We start from the raw sequence: 19,754 nt of genomic DNA on the forward strand, positions 1-19,754 counted from the left end.
AAATATCCCTGTCCATGATATAATCATTAACTTTATAATACGCCTTTGATATTAATGTCTTCTTGACAATAGATCTGAATTTTGTATCCGTTCATTTGTAATATTTTTGGAATTTTATTATAAAACGTATGCAATTTCCCAGAAAAGACTTTTTGGTTTTAGCCAGTCTGTAAGATGGAACTTTAAGCTTCCCTGTGTTTCTAGTAGCCTTTGGCTTATCGACGTTAGTGGGAAAATCACATATGTTTTCCTAACATACATGATTATTTCAAACATAAAAGCGACGGCAGGGTTAGGATATCTGTTTCCTTAAAAAAAGATCTTAAAGATTCACGCGTCTTCAAATTATAAATTGCTCTAATTGCTCTCTTTTGTAAGATAAAAATTGACTCAATGTCTGCAGCAGATCCCCATAAATAGGGCCGAAGGCGAATGCAAAGATGGCACCTTTTTAAGATCACTTTTGCATCTGTCTATGAGTCCACCTGGCTGTCACAGAAAATATGCTCGGCAGCTACTGGATTTATTATATTGAAATATAGGTACCAAATATGAAATCGGGAGGTAATTTTATGAGGAAAATCAGTAAACGATAAAAGTCTTACAAGCTCTACCGTGTGACAGTCAAAGATATTGTGACTCTTGGATCTCAATTTTACAATTGGCAGACAGCTACTGCTAGAAAAACAATAAGTAAAATGATAGTCGATAAACAACAAGTTTGTTTCAGTTTGTGGGTACCCAATAATTTAAAATTCATCTTAATTTAGTTCAGTTGATTCGGAAACTAATGAAGCAATAATAATTCCCAAACGACTGTTGTGTGACCATGATTAAGGATTTTATATTTTGGCCCACTATGACAGAAAGAAAATATATAAATTGCAATATCTTATGTGGTGTACTATCGAACCAACTGAATCCACTGTGGAACCTTTTCGTAGAAGTCATAGTGACATCGCATTGCTTGACAAGGGAATTCATTAGGAGACTTACTATGAGAACGTTCTACGGTGGGTCAGGAATCAAATGGTTCGACTATACGATAAAGAATCATTGTATTGTATTGTATCTTTCGCAAACCATTGCAAAATAAGGGAGCGATGTGTATTCATTTAAATAATATATTTAATTCATCTTTTATTAACAAACTAAGTAACGAGTATGTTTACAATCGCACTGAAATCTCAAGTCCCTTTTAAAAAAAAGTTTTCTCAGACACAAAGTCGAACACAGTAGGAGATTGTACAACAAGTGCATAAAACATGCCATTTTACCCGATCCAGAGCCGTGGACGAGGGTGAAGTGAATTTTACGAACAAGTCTTTACACTTAGGTACATTTACTTTTCTCTACAATTGCGAGGAAATCAAACAGTGTCATTGCAAATATTTATATATTATTTTCAAAGCTTTTATTGTTCATGCGTTTTTATACCTATATGTATTATATGCGGTTGTATCATTTACTACCTAATAGGATTTTAAAAAGTATTCTGATGAGCAAGAGCTGGCAGTTTCCTCGCTCAACGATCAGTCTTGCGATCGAGCGGGGAAATGCTGCCAGCATCTTTGGTACCATGCCGCAGGGTCCATTTTTAGATTTAATATAATTTTAGTTATTCTAATTTTATTGTACATAATATATTATTTAGTCGAATGTCTTTCAGAAAAAGTAAACTTGAGCATATTCCATTTACGCTCGTTTTGTTTGCTCATTTATCTTTGTTTTTTAGTTTATATTTTAGAAAAGCAGTACTGTCTTCGAACTGTTATACTAATGCTTTAGTAGCATATATACTTAATATATAACAAAAATTTTTATTCTGATGTAACCGATTTTTTTGCAGCTGTTTGCCTGATTTTAGACGAATATTTCATTTTTACACTAGTTATAATATAAAAAATAATTTTATACAGCACATCACAGCCTACATCTAGCATAAATACGAACTTTATGAGCATGAGAAGTGATAAGTATTTTTATGTGTGTGTTTATTGATCGACCCTATTTATTGTTTTTCTATCAAAATAACTATACTATAATTCCATGCAGTTGCAATTAAAAATCCTTCAATATTTTAAATTCAGGGGCACAGTAGTAGTATTATTATGTCCGCTCGGATCGGTGAGCAGAATGAAAACGCGAGCCGCCGGCGAGCATGCATGTTTGTGGTCGTTCGGTCATGTTGCCCGTTACTGGACCGAAAGCATTAAATTTTGTTAATAGACACGAAATACGCTGATCAGGCGGCACGGTAGTGCCGACGCCAAGTTGATGCCATCCTTTCTTAGATTATATTAAACAATACAATAATAACATTAACTTTTAACGTTTTTTTTTATTGTTTTGATTAGTCGAAAGTTTTGATAGCGCCATGCCATTGAAAAATAAATTATAAAGGAATGTGATATTTGCACAAATTTAAGTCGGGAATCGGTCTGAGCCAACTAATTTTTTTTTTCTAATATACATTATAAGTTCAGACGCGAAAAAAAATCGAACTAACGACATAGCGAAACTATAATATGGGTATAACATCCTAACATGTAGATATTTACGTTAGGGTTCCCACCGTCATTTGTGTGCTGCTAGCTCCCTTCATAAGTACTATTTGCGTGCCTTGATCGCATTTTTGCTCATCCATGTTATACAATAGGAAACAGCATTGCCAGCATTGGAAGCCAAATGTGGAGCAGGCGCCAGCTCGCTCGGACGGATTCCACAAATGTATCATTATAATGCCCTAATAAATCTATAGATACAGATCGTGGCTGTACACCGCAAGCTCTAGGTGTGCCTCACGAGTTCGAAACAAGACATTCAAAAATTTTAAGACATTTCTCTTTATTTTTTGCTTTAGTAGAGATAATTGACAATACAATGCAATGACTCTTTATTGAACGCCAACACGTGTTAAGGAGTATAGAAAACACAGGTATGTAAAGATTTTTCAAGGTAAGCAAAAGGCGGCCTTATTTTTTAGGGTTCCGTAGTCAACTAGGAACCCTTATAGCTTCGCCATGTCTCTCCGTCTGTCGGCGGCTAAGCTCAGAGACGGCTTGTACTAGAAAACTGTAATTTGGCATGAATATACTTATAGTCACGACCAATTCGTAAAATACAAAATATAAAAAAAAAAATTTTTGGTACCTCCCACAGACGTAAAGTGGGGTGTTTTTTTTATTAACCCTATAGGTAGTGTAGTCGTTGGATAAGGTCTTTTAAAATCATTGGGGGATTTCTAGAGACGATTTTCGATTTAGTGATCTAGTTATTTGCGAAACTTTAAAAAGCAAATTTTCATTAAAATAAAGCTTCCCCCTCCCCCCTTCCCCTCTAAAATCTAAACTGTTGGATGGAAAAAATTTAAAATATCAAATTTAGAAGGAAAATTATAACGGGCATGATTGCTTGAGAATTATTAGTAAGTACGTTAAGAGTAAATAGCAGCTAAAGGTATAAAATATACCTAAACTTGGATGATTCCGTATACAATACAAAATCCGTAGAAAAATATTGCTTGATTTTTTGTAATGGCTATGGAACCCTATCTTGGACGTGTCTGATACGCTCTTGGACGGCTTTTTATGGGACGTATCTGAATATCGAAAATTAATATAATATCTAATGTTAAAAACTTTTAAATAAAAAGTCGACGGTCAAAATATCGCAAGTAGGTTAGGTTAGGTTCGATATTTTGACCGTCGATATTTTAGCTATAGATATTTTAATTTTCGATATTCAGATACGTGCCCTTTTTTATACCTATTATAAAAATTGCCCCGGAGCTAATTGAGAGAACACGATAAATACAAACTTTTCAGATAAAATACGATATAAAACCATTATTCAGTTACTACTATTTATTATGTACACTTTTAATATAACCATCAGTGCGAGTAATGTAAGCTTATAGTATCCCCTCAACGTAACACTTCAGCCTACGGCACCTGGTGCGCGGTGCAGCAGAACAGACTAAGCCTTTGCTTGTGATATGTTGGTATACTACATACAGAATTATTATAATATACTTGTACCCTACTTAGTATGAAAACTACTAGCTGGGATGGGGCGATGAAAAAGTAAATAATTTAAGCCAGTCTTATAGGGGTTCCATCTCGGAATGAAAGATAATACCTCTCTCTCTTCGTGACCTCTTTATTCCTTATCCCGAGGGAATTTAGGAAAATTTGTGAAATGCTGCCAAACTACACAGCAATTTGTTGGCAAAGAGTACAGAACTCACATTTACTATATAATTTTTATTAGCTTAAACAAGTGACCAGATGTTCTCATATTTGCCATGGATTTATTACAATTTCCAGGTCAATACATTTATTTTGAAACGAATCAGTGTAACAATAGCTTAGTAATTATGTACCATACAAACAACGGAAATAATTCAGACAGAAAAAAATAACAATATATTTTTATGGTCTCTTAATAACGGGTCTAGTGATATTTTTACGATAACACCCTTCCAGGGCTCACGTTTGATTTTATACTTAACCACTGAAATAGGTAGAAATTTTACAATTCAGGACACTGATCCTAACTAATATTGTAAATTCGAAAAGTGACTTTATTAAAATACACAGTTCCTATTTCAATTTAAATTACAATTAACATATTTCATACTTATAATAAGAAAAAAAAGGATAACTTAACTAAATAATTTACCTACTAGCAATAAAATTATAAAAATAATAAATTAAAAAAAGTTAATTGGTAAAAAGTCTTGTTTCGTTTCACTTTCACGTAATTTATCTAGAATATCTAACATCTAAGGCCCGGCAGGAACACTCATGGAAACCACAAAAGGAACAATAGTTCCATTCGCGAAATACGTTAGTCTTTTCATGAACACAAAAGAATATTCAAATATTCTTTCAGCCTTTTTGACAGGTATCTGCTACATTTTTAATTCGACATCAAAGTCACAATAAAAATTCTAGCTAATGGGCAAACTACAGTGCTTTCATTCTAGCATGGTGCGGGTGACACTTGATGCACGTTTCGTTTTACTCAAACAAAGTTGCTGCGGTCTAAATATATGGAAGTATATTTCAGTTTTAGGCTGAATATGACTGGCGTAAAATATATGAATATAAAGAACTATGTTATACGAACTAAATTTAAGCTCTCAGATTTTTATAATCAATTAATTCAATTCAAAGCAAAATTAAGTAAAGAAACGTAATATGCATGTAATGTAATACCAGAGACTCCTTTAGTGATGGGACGTAATTGATCTTGAATTATATCGGTACTTATTCATTGGCAAGTAACGAATATTCTTGCAAGTAAAACTCCGTTTAGCCATACTTAAGTGGCAACCTAGAATTTCACTAATATTCTCATCAAAATTAGCGTAATAATCGGATTAACGATGACATTAATTATGATAAAGATTTTAAATTATTCGTTTTATCGACTCAAGTGTCGACACTTTGACTCTCTAGTCTTGTGATGTTGACAGGTGTCACCCGCACCATAATATAATAAAAGTACTGTAATAGGAACCAATTCAACAAATACCACTGTCTAATTTGGGCTGATGGGCTGATTAAAATTTGCAGTACCTACTTATCTACATGTTACTAGTGTATACTTATATACATGCATGATTAAACTTATGTACATACTCGTATGTAAACAGAAGAAAAATTTACGGAACAAATGGAACGTATTTGTTTAATAAAGGAATCGCGTGAGAAAGTACTGGCCTGAGCTACTTAATTTGTGTAAATATATTCTATAGTACAGTAGTAGTTACAATATTTATCATACAATACAATACAATACATTGACTCTTTATTGTACACCAGAAATAGTAAGCGATACAGAAAACAGATACACAGGGAGAAAAACAAAACATACAAAACATCAAAAATCTTCATATTCAAAACGTAGTAGTTATATTTGCATGTACTTACCTATTATTTATTTTATTATAATTATTGGTCAGGAATTCTTTGAACTTTTATTTTGTTTTTGATCCGCAATTACTTAAAAGCTACAAATAAATATAAACCAATGGTGCTAATAGTTGCATATTTCAAAAACACGCTTTGCACTCGATTTATTCAACAGAATAAGCAATTAAGTAGGTACAACCGTGCGATTCATTGAATGGAATTGGAAATTTGATGTAGCATATTATATTCAACTCAGTCTCATTAATCTCCTAATACAATTTTGCCGAGGTTTTTTAAATATCCATTATCATCCATTCGATGTACAAACTAAAATTTGTATCACAATCTAGCGCGAAAATACGACCGATCACATTGGCATTTTCCATGGCGAATCAATTTTAAGATTTTACTTGTGATACCTAAGAAAAAAATCAAGCTTGAAGCTTTCCTATTATTTCAATATTTAAAATTACGTAACTAAATACTTTCCAAGTGGGATCAATGTAAAAATACCATTCCAAAGATATGAAAGTATTTATTGTTATACACATTAATATAATCTAAATACATACTATAAATACTGTAACAGTCAGTTCATAATGACTCTTTATTGAACACCATAACACAGCAGGTACAGAAGACAGAGGTAGTAAAAAAAACAGAAATAAACATAAGTTTAGAAGTGAAGTCTATAAACTTAGGTGTCACATAAACTAAAACTGGTAATTTAACTAGGAATGTAAATAACACAAATAAATACTAATAAATAATATAAATACAGCTAGAAGCGAAGTTTCAAAAAATCGGTACATGTACACTCTTATCCAGTTTTCTACTTAGGTACCTACTTCCTAATCAACTCTCTGGTTAACTTTAAGTAGTCAGTCCTTCACTGAGCAAAGTTAATTATTTCTGACAAATAATTTGACACAAGAAACAGTATTTACTCGACTACGGCAAAGCCTAAGGCACTTGTCCCACCGCCGACGATGAGCGAGAAGCGAGTAGAGCGAGTAACTAGAAACGAGTGGGCGAGCAGCGAGAAGCGAGTGTAGTTTTGTCGCTAGGCTGTTAGCGAGTGTTCGCGTGCGACGGGCGATTACTCGCTCCACTCGACTCGCTCGTGTGGAGCGACTGCCAAGCTGACATCGCTGAGCGAGTATCTATAGCTCAGCGAGTTTTATAGCTCTTGTCGCTGCGACAAAAGATGTAAGAACGAGTTCTCGCCGACAGTGTAAACAGCAAGCGATCAACTATTAATATATGTGTCTCTTTTACTCACACAGGATCTTATATCTTTTGTTCGTTTCTTGAGCGAGAAAATAGTCGATAGCCAATCGTTTCCTCGCTGGCGGTGAGACAACTGCTTTAGGAAGAGTAATGATTTTAGCAGTCTTTGTATGTTTGTATTTACGTATGTTCCACCGTAGCATCTAGACTACTCGTCCGATTTTAATAAATAATGTGTCAATCGATTCGTTATTATGCTCCGGGTGACATAGGATACCTTTTTATATAATTTGCTTTAAATGATTTCATTTTTAGGGTTCTGGAGCCAAAATGGCAAAAACGGAACCCTTATAGTTTCGCCATGTCTGTTTGTCTGTCTATCTGTCCGTCCGTCCGCGGCTTTGCTCACGGACTATCAATGCTAGAAAGCTGTAATTTTGCACGGATATATATGTAAAGTATGCCGACAAAATGGTACAATGAAAAATTAAAAAAAAAAATTAGGGTACCTCCCATAGACGTAAAGTGGGAGTGATTTTTTTTTCTCATCTAACCCTATAGTGTGGGGTATTGTTGGATAGGTCTTTAATAACCAAGAAAAAGAAGGGTTTGCTGAGACGATTTTTCGATTTAGTAATTAGTTTGCGAAATATTCAACTTTAAAGTGCAAATTTTCATGAAAATCGGGCGTCCCCCTCCCTCTAAAATCTAAACCGGTGGGTTGATTTTTTTTTTTAAATTCTGGATAGTAGTAAGTATATCAAACTTTCAAGGAAAACTATAACGGCTAAGTTTGCTTGAGAATTATTAGAAGTCTAAGAGTAAATAGCAGCCTAAGGTATAAAATATACCTAAACTTGGAAAATTCCGTATAAAATACGAAATCCTTAAAAAACTACTACTTAATTTTTCGTAATGGCTACGGAGCCCTTTTTTGGGCGTGTCCGACACGCTCTTGGCCGGTTTTTGTAAATGTAAGTTCGAAACACTAGAGATATAATTAATTCCAGATTTTAAATGTTGGGCTAATAGCTTATGAAACCGAATTACGTTTTGCCTTCTCTACTTCTCACGAAATTAATGTTGTTTAACTTTCAGTTTGTTTAATAATTATTTTCTTATTCTGTGTTTGTGTCTTACTACTTACTGGGCAAAGGATTGTCCTTCATGACCTCCACTCCACATCTCCCTATCCAGAGCTATATTCAGCTATTCAGTTTGTTAACAATTTAAAATGCTCTGGCATTGATATTCATGATGTAATCGCTTTGGTACATAGTACACTGTTAAGTCAGATATTACCAGATTTCAGTAGATAGAGATATTTTAATAATGTTAGTTGGTAATGAGAAATCCGCATAACTACACATATAGGTCCATTATCACACATTGCACAATCATTAGGAGTAAATTACATTTTACTTACTCAAGCTATATGAATGTCAACTGACAAGAGATACAGAAAATTGAAGACCAAAACCATTACATGGGTTGCGAGCTAAGTATCTTGATAAGGCTGAAACAGTTAGCGAATATTATTAGTTACGACAAAAAAAATCATATCGACTGTTTACATAGGTGCCAACTCTTTGTTTTCCCACGAACTGCTAGTTATTTGCACACAGCTTAATACTTCTCAAGGTATTTAGTTTGCATTTGTAATTTACTTCTAGACAAATTTGGGCAGTTTTATCATTTTAATATTATTGTTCCTATTAGGTATTATCAGAATTCTTCCTAATTTATTCTGTTCAATATAGAACATTGTATTGAATTGTATTATTTTAATAATGACGAACGCATTGTACACAATAAATACAGCCACATTATTTTCTTATCTGGGCACATACGATTAACTATACAAAATCACAAAAAAAATGCTATCACCAATAATACTAGTACGACGGACCCAAACACGGGAGTAAAAACAAGTGTAATTGTTAATTTTTGATACCAGTTGATTTATTGTTTCAATGTTTAACATGCCAGTCGAGTAAACATGACAGTATAATAAAATATCTCCACTCGTATAGTTAAGTTAATATGGGACTGAATCCAGAAGTGTAATGTTGCGTTTAACTAATTTAATTAAATTCAATAAGTAATTATGGCGGAAAATAATAAAATAGAAAAAAATGGGACAGTGTGCTGTGAAATAAACAATGAAATTACAGAAATAAAGAACAATGTTCAAAAAGAAAAACCGGAAGCAATGGTTTTTGAAGACGCTCTAATACTAACAGGTAAGCAATTAAACTTTATCGAGATATTTTAAAACTTTTACTGTCAATGTTATTTAAAAAAAACAGCCAAGAGCGTGTCGGATACGCCCAAAATAGGGTTCCGTAGCCATTACGAAAAAATTAAGTAATATTTTTCTAAATAATTTCGTATTTTATACGAAATCTTCCAAGTTTAGGTATATTTTATACCTTAGGCTGTTATTTTTTATTTTTTTTTTGAAGTATTATAATTTTTTTAAATTTTATTGATCCTTTATTTACTCTTAAACTACTAATAATTCTCAAGCAAACTTAGCCGTTATAGTTTTCCTTGAAACTTTGATATACTTACTACCATCCTGAATTTTTTTAAATTTTTCCACCCACCGGTTTAGATTTAAGAGAGGGGGGGGGGACGCTCGATTTTAATGAAAATTTAGATAGATAGAGAGATAGATAAAAACGTTAATTTGCACTTTAAATTTGAATATTTCGCAAACAAATCACTGAATCGAAAAATCGTCTTAGCAAACCTATCCAACGATACCCCACACACTAGGGTTGGATGAGAAAAAAAAAATCACTCCCACTTTACGTCTATGGGTTCCGTTTTTACCATTTTGGAACCCTAAAAACCGTGGGGAATCTCGTGGTTTGACATTATGGCTTCTTAAGCAGTGAATGGTTAGTTCGAGTCCGCCGGGCTCGCAATTCTTAGTTTTTCGGAATTTACGAGTATGTGCGAAACAACCTTTAAAGTCTACCATGACCTTTTCGATGAAACAAACTTCGTTATGAAACCTGGAACATCTGCGATGCAATTCAATGGCGTACGTAAAGTTGCCAAACCGCACCGATCCCGTCCTGAGAGGAAAAGTGAGTCGTACATAGGCTCACAGAACTGATGACTTACATGTACAATAGGAAGCTGAATCGAGCAAAATTGCGCAACAGAAATGTCACGGTTTTGAGGACATCTGATAAAATTATAATGTAAACATTACGTCGTTAGAATGGTAGTTGGTGGTGACGTGAGTGATCGTATAATTTTATGCATAGGTACATATATTTGATAGATAAAGATATCCATGCGTATGGCAATGTTTTGTCGCGTCAGTTTTGCTACCATCACTTTTACGTATATATTTTTTTCTATTTCAAATCACAGACTTCAATACTTTTACCATCAGTAAAATTAGTCGGTGCCCTTACATTAGTATCCATTTTTTTTAGTCAATTCCGTTCAACTGTCGTAATCCGAGTTACCTCAAAAAATCCCTCCCCGCGATGAACCGCAAACAAAAGTTCTCCTTATGCTCGTAGCGTTGCCCCTTTAAATGGCTAAGATCTGCTGAACAAGCCTAGCAAAACTGGAACTTAAGTCTGGAGAGTCTGAGAGAAAAAATATGCGTAAAAGTGTAGTACTGATGGAATATACGGACAATGTGTTTGGCAATGGTAGCCACATATCGGAAGACACAGCGTGGGTACCCCCACGAGATGATCGATGAATTGGTAAAGGTCCATAGGAGTGCGATTCTTCCTTGGACCTCTAACCACAGAGAAAATCAGTGAAGTGTGATACAGTATCCTGTCCTAAGTCCAAGCGTACAAAATTTTACATACATCAAAACCAATGTTAACTTTTCTGGATTGATTATTAACTTTCAAATTCTGATATAAAAAAATGACGTAGGCCTTTCGAGGTTTTATTATTATTTTATTTGAGCACAATCACACTATAGTGATATAGTGGTTTAACAGCATGCATTACTGACAAATACCCATTCGCCTTTAACACAATAATGCCAATCTTCAAATTCTAGGTTTTGGAAAGTACAACTACCGATTGTTGATCCTCAGCATCTACACACTATTGGCAGCCATCGCGGAGGTTTTTAGTGTGGGTATCATCGTGACTTCGAGTCAATGCGACTTGGAGCTCGGCGTCTTCGAAAAGGGAATCATCAGCTCAGTACCCATATTAGGTACGGAACTCTTGCATTACTTAGTTTAAGACACGTAAGATATCAAAACTTTGCCACTCAAAGGGGAAGGGGAATAAACGGGATGATCGGAGTTACTCTGCGAGATCGAATCAGGAATGAGTAGGTCCGTAGTAGAATGACGACCAAGATTGTTCGATCCATTGGAGCCTAAGTCCCAAAATTTACCGATGATGTTTTACAGGCTGGGGCTAGTGCCCACTTCTGGGGCTACCTGGCGGACACTCGGGGGCGATTGTACACGTTAAATGTTACCATCCTCGGAACGGTAGCAGGCGCTTTCCTGGCCAGTTTTGCCAACCACTGGGCCTTTCTCACGTTTGCTAAATTTATGTCTTCGATATTGTAAGTACATTTTTTCTTTTTCACAAATACACTTATACATATTGGCACAATCCATAATCTCACTTTTCAATGTAGACCAAGTCACAAGACTTTTAAGAATATATCAGCCGGGGGTTAAGTACGTCTGAAGAGCATTGCATTTTTTTCTATTATATTGTATTATTTTGGTTCTCTCATTCATCATAACAATACCGTAGGTTTGCAGCCTAGCTGTGTCCACTGCCACTATTTTTTACGGCTTCCCCTTTTCTCTTACTTACTAAGTAACGGCTTCTAATTTTATCTGAGCATCCTATTGCCGCTCCCTTCCCCCGTCCTCCAAGGGGGCAATATCGCCCACGTTGAGAATTTAGGTATACGCAGAAGTTATTTGAAAATTCCATTATTTTTTTATATGATCTGAAGGTTATTCTGCATATTTTAGTCTGGAGAAAACGATAATGTAGTTGTTAATGTTTCAGCGCGTGTGGTTCGAACTCTGTCATCTACACGCTGCTTGGAGAGAGCACCCAGCAGACGCGTCGATCGCGCTTCCTCCTATTTGCCACCACAGGAGTCATGTTCAGTCAAGGCATTATTTGCGGTACGTCGCATATTCAGCCAGCATTTTTAGAATGATAATCATTTTATCAATGACGTTACACAGTACTTTATTGCCTGGGTCTGGAAGTAGGCAATTACTTACTGACAAAGAACTGGTTTCAACTATTGCATAAACTGGCTAAGGTTTTCAATAGTGGCTAATAGAATGTAAAACACGTGGGGGAAAAAAAGAACAAAAACAGTTATACTCAACTTGTAGCCCGCCAAGTTTCTATGAGTGACCGGCTTGGCTTAAAAATTATACTTATTTTGACTTTTAATACTGTTAATATCAATACTACAACACATTTGCGGCGCATATAAAAAAAGTTTGAGTGAACTGGTTTAAATGCACGAGTTCGCGAGTCCGCTTAACAATACGAAGCCAGCAATTGTAGTTCTGTCTGAGGCGAAGAGGCGAACATAGTGCTTTTTTCAAACATCGAAAAAGAAACAACAATAAATAAATAATGTAATGTACCTATGTATCATTATGTTTGAGAGTGATCCTTTAAGGATTCTATTTTTTTTCCTTTTGTAGTACGGAGCCCTAAAAAGCGTTGAATGATAACTACTATATTTATTTTACTTTGGTCTTATATTGTTTCCAGCGGTGGCGTACCCGGCTCTAAAATTGAACTTTGCGTACTACATACCCTTCCTTGGGTTTTACTACCGGCCCTGGCGACTCCTGAACCAAATCATTGCTCTGCTGAGTTTAATCAATTTTATTCTCATCAAGTGCTACATATTCGAGAGCCCCAAATTTTATATCTCTAAAGGCGAACACGATATGGGCTTGGGGATGCTAAGGAGAATTTACAGTGTGAATTCTAGTAAAAACGTTGAGGATTATACGGTAAGTTAGAACGAGTTCAGAGTTTAAGCTTGCTAATGAACAACCTATTAAAAAAATATTCCTGTAAAATAATAATAATGAAACAAAGCTTGCAACAGGATAATCTTGAAATTTTGTCGAACATAATGACATTATTTTCAACCTCAAAATTACAAAAAAAAATACTATTTTCAAGTCTGTAACAAATCCACTATTCACTTAGTTCTCCTTTTAGGTAAAACACGTCATTTTAAATGAAGATGAAAACAAAACCAAAAGCTCGAATTTTTTCCAATCTGTATGGAACCAAACAGTTCCGTTGTTTCACAAGACGCACATCAAGAATACTTTGCTAATATTTGGTATCAGTATTCCTACTTATTGTATGTGAGTATTTATTATATATAATGTGTAATAAAATGTATCTACGAATATTTTTACTAAGAAATATATATGAAAGTAATAACGGGGAAATAATATTCCAACATAATATACGACGATAAGAACATGCCTTACGAACCTATTTCAATTATAACTTTACTGGCATTTAACCACCGCTTTGTACACGTAGGGCAGTTTCAGGCTAAAAATTTTTCTGTGCGTATAAGTTCGTTTTTCGAAGCGCGTGTACGCGCATACAGGTGCGGTTTTATTTTTATGCGAACATGTTCATATAAGCGTAATTAAGAAAATGTCCTTTCAGACCGCGTTTTATACGCGCGTATAATCTCGTTTTTGGAAGCACGCGTGTAGGCGCGTATAGTTGCGCCTTTTGCCACACGATATAATGTAGCGCGCGTGTAAGTGCGTATGTCGAAACGACCATATACGCTCAGAATAAACCGCTAGTTTGAAACCTTCCACATTTCGCGCAAATTACGCAGAAATAAGCGCGTACACACGCGTTCAGTTCAACATAGCGCGCGTGTAAGCGCGTGTGCCAAAAACAACCGTATATGCGCAGAAAAAATGTTAGTTTGAAATCGCCCTAAACCAGGTTTAGCAGATAGATTTAACTAAAATTGCTATTTTTACTTACAGAGCCCCGCCATTCTCCGTTTGGTTACCTTACATTTTTAATAGCTACGTATCTTCGACGGATCCGGACATAAGTTTTTGCCAAATATTTCAAACAAATTTGACAAACAACAATACACCTGCAACGACGGTTAGTATCCGGTTGGTTACGTAATAAAAACACGTATTTAAGAGAACACGAAAACTACAAACTTTCCGATAACTATTATGCACTACATTCTCTAAATTAATATTCTATAACTCCTGTTTACCGATTAAATTATTATGCAAACAAAATTTATATTCACATAAGTTATATCTTTTCAGGGCACAGCATGTAATGACTCCATAGCCGATTTTACGTTTATCGGGATCACCGGTTTCTCAACTTTCATCACCCTTGTGTCAGTTTTTTGCGTTATCACTATAAAGTACACAGGCAAGAAGTGGACTTATGTTGGTATACATTTGCTGTCAGCGGCACTAGCAGTAATCATCGATTATGCCAGCCTTGGACTCGGTGTCACGGCTTTCGTAGGGATGCTGTGTAATACAGTTTGTATGGGAATCACAACGAGCTACGCGGTCGAGTTGTTCCCGACGTATATGAGGTGAGAATGCTATTTACTTAGGCGCCGCAAATCCAGTTGCAACCTCGTAGCAATGTTAAGCTGGCGCCATTAATTAAACAAGTTTAATGCATTCAGCATTGGCTTTCGATTAAATATCAATATTAATACCGTAGTACCCATCAGAAGGTCATGGGCTTGTATCTGTGATATTTTCGGAATATAAGCAAAGGAGTGTACTTAAGTGAGAGTGGGTCACAGTGGAGTCGATTTTTTTCAAACTGATTTAATCGCACTAATGTCTCTTCAAAAAGCTCAGTTTTTTTCTTAAAACATACGTCTTTACTATCTATGTTTGAAAAATTAAGACAAAGGAAGCACTTGGGAAGTTCAGTAGTAAAATATATAAGTACTTACATTTATAAAAAACATTGGCGCGTGATCCACTGTAACCCATGCCTGGGTTACACTGAATCAAGAATCTGAGGTACAACGGATCGTACGAGTACGATTCGTACGGGATTCACTAAATTATAACAGATGGTTTTACTTTAAATAAATGTTTTTTTATTAAATAATAGAAACTCATCTTCGCATTGTGGCGGTTGCATGTAGAACATAGCAAAATTTTGCTACATTTCAAGGTAAATATACTCATTTTCTCTCTCTAAAGCTTGTACGTGTGTATTTCATGATTTTTTTAAAACAAAAACAAAATTTAAAAAAAAACCTATAATTACCGGTTGCCTATAGTGGATTGTGATCCACTGTGACCCAGTTTAAATTGATCCGCCGTTTACTAATGACAGAAATTGTAAAAATAAAAACACATAAAATATTACATTCGGAGACTGAAAGATCGTAATAAAATTCCACTTTATAAATCAAAGAATCAGAGAAAATAAGCAAATCATGTAATGGCCATACAAACAGAAGCGAAAAATATTTGAAAATGGCGTAAAAATATACTTTTGTACTTACTAGGTGCCCGATGCACTGCAACGTTACCTCTGGTTCCTATACTGAGACGATGGCTAGTTTGGCAAGTGGGGGGATGTAAGAGCAACAATGCGTGCGTGTAATACACATAAAACTATACCGAATGATCCACTGTAACCCACCTTCCCCTATATACGAAAATAAATTTTCAGTTCACCATGAATGTTTACACCTGTGGAGCAATTTAGTGGTATGTATGAAATTCCTAATCCACACTGGGCTCGCGTGGGTACTACAGTCCAATCATTCCTACTGTGCAGTCTCTATCTGACAGTAGTTTAGGCCTAGCAACAACAACAACTCTGCCTGCCTGATCAAATCCCAAACGCTGATATAATCGCTAGCATCATAAAACACAACAGAAGTCAGTCAGTCATTGCCTGTTTGGTGATATTCTTTAGGTATGTTTGCTGTTTTAACAATAACATTTAATTTTTTATTACGATCAAATTAAGAAAAGCATTGACAAATTACATTATTGTAGGCAAAAAGCCTTTCAAAGACTATACACATTCAGCACAGTCATTAAGTGAGAAATTTTAATACAAAGTAAGTTTCATTAAAGGCAATAAAATTGTACTTGCAATACCCAGATGGTGACATAAAGTTACTATGTACGATACCACAGTCAAGTATTCCGAAAGGCATTAAAAGCACTGGTTGAATCCTTTGTGCTGTGGCAGTCTACTAAGAAATTACACATAACTCACTCGACCGGAAAGTTTGGAGAACAAACACTTCATCATCCAGTCCGTGGGATCATAAAAAAGTCTTTCGAGTTTCGTCGGCAAACATCAGATATATAATCTAACATCTTAACGTGTAAGCAAGATTACTTGTACCTACATACATACATTATGATATGTATGATGTAGCCGGCATGTTTCCGACAAAAACCAAGGACTTTTTAATTATGAGCCCATGACTATAAATGTTACTACTAGCGTTTCATATTTTAAAGAAATGAGTTTGATTCTTACTCTAAAATTATCAAATTTCAAAAAATCAAAATTGTAACGCAAGTGACGTCGCATTGTTTCGCATCGCTGTTAATAACACGCATTTTTTAGTAAATTACTGTAGGTAGGTACTTAACAATAAAATGTAATCCTGTTTGAAACATCGTCTGCAATAACCCATTTGTTGAGCAATTAACGTTGCTATAGGCTGAGATGGGATCATGAGAAATAAACATGTGGCTTTTTAGCTATATAAGGTGCTAACAAATTAGGTACCAGTATTTTCACAGCTGATAGTACTCGTCTCTAGGAGTAGACTTAAGTATTGAACTAAAAGAATTTAACACCACAGTTAGGCTAGGTTGGGTTAGGTCTAACAACTGGTAGCAAGGTGTACGGTTGTGTTACTCTGAAGATGAGCTAAATATCAAAGTAGATAAATTTCAAAGTCACATAATGGCAACGTTCCACCTAAAGTCCGCAAAACCGACGATCACGACTGGTAAAATTGCCGTTCCACTAACGAAAAAAGGCCGCGGGCGTAGTGGGCGAACTTTATTAGTGCAACACATCTTGCACGTTGTATACACGCAATATGGCGGCATGGTGAAATCGTTGTGTTAGAGTAAATATTTCGCATCTACATTGGAGTAAATTTTAATTCAACATGGTCCCGTGAATTTATGGTTGCGTTTATGACAAAACGAATGAGAAACGACTCGGAAAGTTCACCAAGTTCTTACGACATCTCGCTCATCTGTCATCTGTCATGGCGAAAGCCCACTCTGACCCACCCATATTCTGTGGGCATTGTGGACGCGACGCCGTCGCCAGCAATGACGTCATCTATGACTATGACGTCGAACGATCGCTTGCGACGACCACGGGCTTTAAGTGGAACGATATTGAGGGCGTCACGGTCGTTGCGAACGTTTAGTGGAACTAACCCAATGCTAAACTATAAATATATAAGTAGTTTTCCCGCCAACCGTTGACGTTTATGACAAGCTACGACGGGTTCACTTGACAGACAGTGTTAAATATCTTGTCACTCAAATGCACAGGCTGATTATGTTTGGGCGGGATGACAATTTATTTATTTTGTTCAGGAAATTAAAACAAAAATATCGTATAAAAAGTTTTCTTAATTCATATTTAAAGCTAATTTTTTGGATCTAATTTAACATCTCTTAAAATATTGCAAATGTGACTTAATTTGATAGCACATTGTATGCGTGGTATATTGTTCTAAAGCTCGCCTGACATTTCTTTTAATAAGCTTAATTAAAGCTGTCATTTTTCCACACTAATGTAAGGAAAGATTGTGCTGAATACGAAATACGAGTACGATCAAATTTAGCACAAGCTTTCACCACATTTTCAAATGACCGTTTCGATTGATATGATTTCAAAAATCTGTATCTAAATCTTGTTACTTTACCAACGCAAACTGAAATTCTAAAAGACCATACTTATTACGCGCGCGCGCGCTTACTGAGCGACGACTTGGTTAAGATCGCGGGATCGTGGTGGATGCGGAAAGCACAAGACCGCTCTGAGTGGAGAGCCTTGGGGGCCTATGTCCAGCAGTGGACGTCTTTCGGCTGACATCAGATGATAATGATGATACTTATTACCAGATAACATAGAAATCATACGAAACTAAGAAAAACTGTTCCAATAAAAAATATTATTCCAATTTTCAGGGCGATGGCGGTCGGCTTGTCCATGATGGTCGGGAGAGCGGTATCGTTTATATTCTTCAACATCATTGGCGTCCAATTGTTGACCAATTGCAGTAATTTCCTACTGTATCTCGCAATATTTATATTTTGTAAGTATTCGTATGAAACTCATTGCAACTACGTTTAAGTTCTTACTACAAAAACTTGGACATACCTTAGACAAACCTAAAATGACACTATATGAAACTGGAAAATGCTAATGCTGAAAGTGGTAGTACAGTAGGTAAGAGTATAATGAGTGTTATTCGCTGAAGTAGTAGTTAGAGGATGTATGACGACAAGAAGGAGAAAGCTGAAGGAGGGCCTACACCAAATTGGTTGAGAGAGGCTTGAGATGGTGATGATGAAAAAAAAAAAACAACCACAATACACATTATGGTTCGTCTACGGTCGAGATCAAAGATATGTTTACACTTTACTACCTTGTTGCTGTCATTTAGTATTTGAACTTTTGCTTTAAACTGTCAGAAGGCATACATTGACAAAGTACTAAAGTGTAAAGATATCTTTGACGTAGCATCCATCTACTGAAACCTTGAGGACACGAAAAACATGTGCGTACTATAGTACACTGAGCGGCAAAAATCTGGCCCTCAAAATGTATGTAATAATAATTATAGGTAATTTTGTATATAGAGTGCGCAAATTTTGTGCCGCTGAGTATACATTTGTATTCCTAATATCATTAGTTCTGTAGTATAATTTGTAATGTAGGGGCATAGTAATAATGAGCTAAGTATAATATTCACTTGTGTTACAGCTGGCGCAGTATTAGGAATATTCCTGCCATCGGACCCCAAGTCTACATCAGATTTAAAACAGCCCGACAATAACTCTGAGCAACAAACGTAAACAATAAATTATTCTATAATATTCTGGTTTAAACTTATTTCATATTGCTTATTGCCTATCCATAAAAATATGTAAACCGACAGGGTTTTCAAATACATATGTACATCAAGTTACCAAGACGTCAATAATATCTGTCCTGTAAACTTTTATGACACTAACAATAAGGTATATCAATATTTATGACCTGAATTGTAACTACTTATAATATAAAACCTGCTTTCAAATAAAAAAACCGCATTCAAATCGGTTCAGCCGTTTAAGAGCTACGGTGCCACAGACAGACACACGGACACATAGCGGTCAAACTTATAACAACCCTGTTTTTGCGTCGAGGATTAAAAATAAGCCCAAAGCCAATACGCCCAAAGCAAATAAGCCAAAACGGCCCACGCCCTCTCATTCCGAGAGGAGGCCTGTGCCCAGCAGTGGGACGTCTATAGGCTGATGATGATGATGATGTTCATCCCCA

At 35.6% G+C, this 19,754-nt stretch overlaps 2 protein-coding genes across 2 annotated transcripts; both read left to right on the top strand.

Annotated features, from left to right (window-relative positions):
• Positions 1–9,067: 9,067 nt before the first annotated feature.
• Positions 9,068–11,532, top strand: LOC141433757 (uncharacterized). The gene is made up of 2 exons (XM_074095859.1): positions 9,068–9,394; positions 11,200–11,532. Exons 1-2 carry the CDS (start codon positions 9,259–9,261, stop codon positions 11,388–11,390), a joined length of 327 nt encoding a protein of 108 aa, XP_073951960.1. The 5' UTR covers positions 9,068–9,258; the 3' UTR covers positions 11,391–11,532.
• LOC141433664 (synaptic vesicle glycoprotein 2A-like) lies at positions 11,498–19,303 on the top strand. Its single transcript, XM_074095766.1, has 9 exons — positions 11,498–11,512; positions 11,564–11,724; positions 12,186–12,307; positions 12,918–13,165; positions 13,380–13,531; positions 14,186–14,312; positions 14,489–14,772; positions 18,395–18,522; positions 19,194–19,303. Exons 1-9 carry the CDS (start codon positions 11,498–11,500, stop codon positions 19,283–19,285), a joined length of 1,329 nt encoding a protein of 442 aa, XP_073951867.1. The 3' UTR covers positions 19,286–19,303.
• The last annotated feature ends 451 nt before the right edge of the window (positions 19,304–19,754 follow it).

This window comes from Choristoneura fumiferana, chromosome 12 (genome assembly GCF_025370935.1).
Source record: "Choristoneura fumiferana chromosome 12, NRCan_CFum_1, whole genome shotgun sequence".
In the NCBI taxonomy this organism is placed as follows: Eukaryota; Metazoa; Arthropoda; class Insecta; order Lepidoptera; family Tortricidae; genus Choristoneura; species Choristoneura fumiferana.